Here is a 7,588-nt window from a genome sequence, read left to right as displayed (position 1 = left end):
CAGAAATGTCCCTATTTGCACGTTTGGCCACTTTGCGCATTTGGTTCCCTTTTTAGTAGCTTATTCTTCAAGCCTCTCCCAAGCCACCTCCCACACATCATAGGCCTCATTGTGGGGCTTGTATGGGCCTCCGAAGGCCTTCAACACTATCCTTATCATCCATGCCGCTTGTAGAGCTTGAAGTTTCATATCATGGCCTTGGATGTAAGTCTTGAAATGAGGTGTGCCAAGTAGGATCATATCACAGCTACTGTCTCCAAAAGAGCAGAGTTTTTTGGGAAAAAATGTCTTCCAAAGACAATTGGTGGCATGAATGTCATAAGTGTGTACTCTTGGAATAGAGCTACAGTATTGGAGTAGCTATGAGTAATTTTTTATAAGAAATATTGTTTGTGGATCAGGTGGATCCACACCAATTATATGAAGCACTGCTCAGTGGAAACTTGCAACATGCGGAATGTTACCCGGATTGTGAGGAATATGTTTTAGGCTCGGAAGTATATACTGCAAGCACCGGCTCTACAGGGTGACTTACAGTCCAGATTTGCTACTGTGACGGGGAACAAAAACTTATCCATTAAGAAGATGTATGTTTTCTTACTACCATAACATCCAAAGGTGCCCTGAAAATAATCACTTTGCAATAACTTTCATCCAAGATACAAGTTCATACTATGGTTGACAATGATGAGAAGGCTTGCTACAGTTGATAGACTAAAAAAATTTAGTATCCAGGTCCCTCCTTCCTGTGTGTTTTGTGATGCATCAGTTGAAACTTTGGACCATCTTTTCTTTGACTGGTCTATAACAAGAGTCTTGTGGCAGAACTACTCATTTGGCTGGGCTTCCAAAGAACTATTGGCGGTTGGCAAGAGAAGAGGTTCAACGGGTCAATAACTTGGCAAAAAGGAATATCCGAAAGGGGAGCAATCATTAGTTGTGTTTTTGCTATGGTTATTGCTACTATTTGGAGAGAAAGGATTATTTTCATGTTTAAAAGGGGCATCTATCAAGCCGACAAGCAGGGGCGGAGCTATAGTTATATAGGGGGGTTCGGCCGAACCCCCCAGCTTTTTCGTAGACCCTGTATTTGTATTAGAAAAATTAGTAAATATAGATAATATTTACTTGCGAACCCCCATATATAAGCAAGCAAACGGTTCAGTGGCTGGGTAGTGCCTAGCGAAGTACTATCCCACTCGTGATGCAGGTTCGAATCCCGCTAGCACCCATTGCTTTCTATTTTGTTTTCTTTGATATAAAGCACTGCTTTCTTTTTTTCCCTTTTTTTTTTTTTTTTAAATAAGGCCCCAAAAGGGGCTAATTTTATTAATACTAAAACAAAGGGTCCACAAGACAAAAAAACAAAACATAAAGCAAAAAAACAAAAGGGAAAGTGCAGTTCAACGAACCACAAAAAAATGGAAATCTAAATCTATAGAAATTCTCCCATCTAAGCTCAGCTATTTGAGTTTCTTTCTTCAAGCTACTCCAGATCGGTACCCATTTAGCTCGAATGTTGCAGCTAAAGAACCCATTTTGCGTTTGTGTCATCCAGATTGTGCAAATATCCAGTACGGTATCCACTGTTATCTTCAATTTCCTCTTGTTTCTCTTTGAAATTGTTGTCTTATCCAGCAATTGTTGTTCCCTTGTTGTTTGTTGTAGCTCCGAATTCCTGAATTTGACATGTATCAGTATGATATTTATCTACATGTATGATATTTATCTGCATATAAATTGTACCAACATAGAGTGCAATATGTTTCTCTTTAAATATGAGACCAAGCTTAAGATATTTTTTTGCAAAATAAATTACTTTAAGATTGTGAACTATGATTAATTAAAGAAGTGCAAAAGCTGTTTTTAGATGAGTCTACACTAAGATTATTTTATTGTTAAATGTTAATAGCCTTTAAAAGCTATGGTGAACTACAGCAGATTTATATTTCTTTTGTATGCTCTCCAAAATTTGAAGTGTAATTTGTGTTTTCTTGACTTTTAGGATCTTTAAGCAAAAGTCAAGATGATCACGAATTTCTTCAAGCCTCAAGCTCCTTCAAATACTATTCCTAGCTCTCCTTTGCCAAGTTCTTCATCGCCTGTCAATCTTTTCAATGCATCGGATAATGACAAAGTGTTGGCTGATTTGGATCTTAAATCAGATCCTGCTGAAAGAAAACAAATGTCGAAATTTTCTCCTAATATACGTGACCGAGTGAGGAGATATTACATACTAAAGAAACCTTGCCAACCTGAAGAATTTGAATATCCAAGTAGAGATATTGGAGGAGAATTGCGTCGTTTTAATCCCTATTGGTTTGACGATCCATATTTTCAATGGTTAGAATATAGTGTTAAAAAAGATGCAGCATTTTGCTTATGTTGTTACTTGTTTAAAAATGAGCTTGGAGGATATGGAAGAAAAGTAAGTGATGCTTTCAAAACGAAAGGTTTTCGAAATTGGAATAAAGGTATAGAAAGGCTTAAAAAGCATGTGGGAGAAGTGAATAGTGCTCATACTCGATGTTTCATGATGATGCTAGATTTGATGAATCAAGAACAATCTATTCTAACTTCATTTGACAAGCCTTTTGAGAAATTTAAAGGTGATTATCGGGTTCGCTTGAATGCTTAGGTTGATGTGATAAGGTATCTTTTAAAAGAAGGAATGCCTTTCCGGGGTCACAATGAGTGTGTAACTTCTACAAGAAGGGGTCATTTTCTAGATCTCTTAAAGTGGTATGCCGATAAGAAGGAAGATGTGAAAAATGTGGTACTAGAAAAAGCTCCAAAAAATAACACCACGACTTCTCCCGATATCCAAAAAGACATTGTGAATTCTTGTGCAAAAGAAACAGTGAATGCAATTATTGAAGACTTGAACGGAGATTACTTTGGGATATTGGTTGATGAGTCTAAGGATGTTTCTCATAAGGAACAAATGGCTCTTGTCTTGAGATATGTAAACAAGGAGGGTAAAGTTATTGAGCGTTTTCTTGGTCTTGTTCATGTGAAAGATACATCTGCAAAGTCATTGAAAGAAGCGATCTATTCTTTGCTTTTAGACCATTCTTTGAGTCGATCTCAAATACGGGGACAAGGTTATGATGGAGCTAGTAACATGCAAGGATAAATTAATGGTCTTAAAACTCTGATTCTGAAAGATAATTCTTCGGCATATTGCGTACATTGCTTTGCTCATCAATTGCAATTGACTCTTGTAGCCGTTGCAAAAAAACATCATGATGTGAATAATTTTTTGACATTCTTGCCAATGTTTTAAATATCGTTGGAGGTTCTTTTAAGCGTAGGGAGATGCTTCGAGATAATCAAGCTGAAAAATTAGAGGAATTACTAGTGCTCGGTGAAGTTCATACGGGAAGTGGATTAAATCAAGAACTTGGACTTCAAAGGCCTGGTGATACCCGTTGGGGATCTCATTTTAAGACGGTACGTAACTTCATTTCCTTATTCTCATCAATTGTGCATGTACTTGGAGTTCTTGCAAATGAGGGTGCAAATTATCATGAGAAAGCAATGGCAAAAGGTCTAGTGGAAGACATTAGATCTTATGAGTTTATCTACATGTTGCATTTGATGTTGAAAATTTTGGCGATTACATATGATTTGAATATGGCTTTGCAACGAAAAGATCAAGATATTGTTAGTGCTATGAAGCTTGTTGATTTCACAAAAAGAAAATTGCAATCAATGAGGGAATCTGAATGGAATTCTTTGGTAGAAGACGTCTCCTTATTTTGTGAAAAGAATGGTATTATGATCCCTGAAATGAATGAGAAGTATGGTCTTGGAAAGTCGAAGCGTAAAAGCTCAAGTGTTATATATTCTCATCATTTGCGTGTGGAAGTTTTTTATGCTGTTATTGATTTGCAACTTTCAGAGCTTAACAATCATTTTAGTGAAGTGAATACTGATCTACTTCTTGGCATGGCTAGTTTGAGTCTCGAGAATTCTTTTGCAAATTATGATAAAAACAGGATCATGAAGCTTGCTACTTATTATCCAAATGAGTTCGGTGCTTCCAAGCTTGATGATCTTAGTTTTGATCTTGACAATTATATTTACTATGTGAGAGAAGTGGACAAAGCTTTTTCAAATTTGAAAGGACTTGGAGATCTTTCGATGGCATTGGTTAAATCAAATATGCACAAGACATGGGGACTTGTTTATTTGCTTGTGAAGTTAAGCTTGATATTACCTGTGGCTACTGCAACAGTGGAAAGAGCTTTTTCCTCAATGAAGTTTATTAAAAATGACTTGCGAAGTAGAATTAGTGATGGCTTTTTGAATGATTGTTTAGTTTGTTATATAGAGGATGAAGTATTTGAAAGTGTACCTAATGATGCGATCATTGATCGTTTTCAAAAGATGACAACTCGTCGAGTGCAATTGTAATGATAATGCTTATATTTATGTAGTGTATAAGTAGTTTGTCGCCTTTTTGAATATATTAAATACCGATACTTGTTCGTTAGTTTAACGGTTGTTATACATTAGCTTGAGGTCGTTGTCCTATCTTATGATTCAAACCCCCAGACTTGAAATCCTGGCTCCGCCTCTGCTGACAAGATATGCAGAGAAATTGCAACTCACATTCACATCTGTGACAGAGATCTGCCTCGGCCAACTCCATGCCTTGACCTCAAGATGCAGTTCTGTCTACTTGGTTATATCATTGTTTGGCAGATGCTCACTGACTGCTTTTGGTGGAGCATTGGTGCTTTTTTTTTTTTTTTTTTTGAGTTGTTTTCTTTACAATTTTCAATTGCTTGTAATAGTTTCTGATGTCATTAGGCTCATTCTCTGTAACTATTGAGTCTGTTTTCATTTTTAAGAAACAGGTGGTCTGCCCTATTTGGTTTTTACAACTATCACTTTTGGTACTAATACAATCCTATACAACAACATACCCAGTATAATCTATATTTGGTACTAATACAATCCTATATTTACCAAAAAAAGAATTGAGCGGCTCAAAAATATAATTATTACTAAATTTTTCGAATGTTTTGTTGGGGGTGGGGGGAAGTGTTGGTTATGAAAATTATGCTGCGTAGAAAGTGATAACTGTTTGTCCCAAAAGGAGATGGTAATTTATAGCGCAATTGCTATGAATGATTACGTTAGTCAAACACAAAATATTGACGAGGGCCACATGATATAAAGCCACGGTTCTAAGCTAAGTACCAAGTCGTCTTGTAATTATCATTTTGAGTTTTCAATTTGTCAACACTCGGTTGCTAAATTGAACGTATGAAACAAGTAACAACGGGAAACAAACTTAGTTGAGCAGTCAATTTATGCATTCTTGCATACATGTAAAAGGACTTTTTTTTCCATTTGTACTTCTTTCTAGAAGAAACAAAAGCTAATTACCATAACTATTTTGTCCATATTCCAACTTAAAAAAAGTTTTCCCTAGTGTCCTTTTTATTTGGCCATGTTGATTTGGTACTTCGCTTAAGAAAAATATTATTCGGGGTTTATTTATTAAATTAACTTTATTAATTATATTTTTAAAATTTAAAAATGACTACTACTCCCTCTGTTTCTTTTTTTACTTGGTCAATGTTGACTTGACACTTCTCTTAAGAAAGTATTTATTAGGTATCTATTTTAATAAATTAATCTTATTCATTAAGCTTTGAAAAGCTACGTTTGACTACTAGTACTTTATGTAGTTACTTAATGAAAACGATAATTTGAAAGAAAATAAGAAATCTCTCTTGATTTACTAAAATAGACAAGTAAAAAGTAAAATCTATATTTAGTATAAGGGTCAAGTAAAAAAGAATGGAGAGAATAGTATTTGATATAGTTACTTAATGATAAGGGTGATTGAAGGAAAATAATAAATGTATCTTGATTTGTTAAAATGTACGAATAAAAAAGAAATGTCTTTTTAGTATAAAAGACAAGTAAAAAAGGAACAGAGAGAGTATATTTGAGTCAATTGATTTTATAGTCTTTATAAATTTATATTTAGTTTTTATATCTTTTCTTAAGAAATTTTTATTCACATATAAGAGATCTTTGCAAAATTATTTTTTTCTATTTAAATTGTAAAATGACTCAAGTGACACATTTCTACGCCTTATTAAAGTTGGGATAACATTATGAAGTCTTTTAAGCAAATGACCCTTTTATTGTCAATGATAATTAATGATCTAAATTAAAGAGGAATGCCAGTATCGCAACGAACGGTAATAGATGTGGATAGTGAGCAAATTGTTCAACTCCTTGCAGCTTTAATTGTCATTAGACAAGTTTACTTGTGACTTTATATAGTATTAGATGTATTTATGTATTTTCCACGAAATGCTACTCTACGTATATAGGTTTCTTATCTTCCTTCAAGAAGAAAAAATCAAATCTACTACACTGATTTTGGCCACAATAGTCCAAATGGGAGTAGGACAGTAAATTCAAACGGGTATCTAGGTCATTTATGTGAAGTCAATGACATTTCTACCCTTCTCTCCAAAGTTCATTTTAATTCTAGGTCATTTATGTGAAGTCAATGAAATTCCTACCCTTCTCTCCCAAAGTTCATTTTAATTCACAATTTGTATGAAATCTCTCTCATCAATTCAATTTTAGATTTTTTTTTCTAAATACATGAATTTAAGCATATAATAAGTGAAACTTCGCTTGAACGACGAAGGGTAATTTAGGGGATCCGTTTTTAGTCAAATCTATTGTTCCCATCCATTTTAAATGCTCTGTCTGATTATTTAACTGTATAATACTCTCTCTATCTCAATTTATGTGACACTTTTCGCTTTTTGAGAGTCAATTTGATTAAACTTTGAAGTTAAATTGGATTAGATTAACCTTAGACTTTAAGTTAAAATTTATATATTTGAAAATTACATAATAAGTACTATAATTCACAACTTTTCTGATATCAATTTGATGAAAAAATACATCTTGATATGTTGGTCAAAGTTTATGCAGTTTGAATCTCGGGAAAACGAAAAGTGACTGAGGGAGTAAGTGATTATGGTCATTCTTTTGGTTCATCTCTGCCAAAAGGGAACAACTTCCCATATTTTCAGTTCTCAGTCTAATTTCTGGGTTGGTACCAAACAATTGGAGGGTCCGGAACCAAAATGCCAAAAAAAAAAAAAAAAACATTTTGAATCAAAATACTTCAACAAAAAAAAAAGTTACCAAAATATCCATAGCGCAGTAAAATATTGCGCTATAGCACTAACGGAGACGGAGCCGTTAAGTGCGATAGCGCAGTATTTTACTGCGTTATAGAAAAAAAAAAAATTTTTTTGGTACTTCTATAACGCAGTAAAATACTGCGTTATAGAAGTACCAAATTTTTTTTTCTTTCTATAACGCAGTAAAGTACCATTTTTTTTTTTGTATAACGCAGTAAAATACTGCGTTATATAAACAGTACCAAAAAAAAAATTGGCCAACTTTATTTTTTGCAACACTTAGTGTTATTTTCCATACTTTGACCAATAACTAGTCGTGTATCAAGACTCCGAAACGTCAATATTTTATATAGAACCTGATATTTTTTTCTGCGTACAATAATGTAGGCCCA

At 34.1% G+C, this 7,588-nt stretch overlaps 1 protein-coding gene across 1 annotated transcript; it reads left to right on the top strand.

Moving 5' to 3' along the window:
* The first annotated feature begins 3,318 nt into the window (after window positions 1-3,318).
* LOC132610885 (uncharacterized) lies at window positions 3,319-4,419 on the top strand. Its single transcript, XM_060325292.1, has one exon. The coding sequence runs from the start codon at window positions 3,319-3,321 to the stop codon at window positions 4,417-4,419; it is 1,101 nt and encodes a 366-aa protein (XP_060181275.1).
* Window positions 4,420-7,588: the final 3,169 nt, after the last annotated feature.

The sequence above is a fragment of the Lycium barbarum genome, chromosome 1 (genome assembly GCF_019175385.1).
Source record: "Lycium barbarum isolate Lr01 chromosome 1, ASM1917538v2, whole genome shotgun sequence".
Lineage (NCBI taxonomy): Eukaryota > Viridiplantae > Streptophyta > Magnoliopsida > Solanales > Solanaceae > Lycium > Lycium barbarum.
This window is presented reverse-complemented; position numbering and strand designations above follow the sequence as displayed.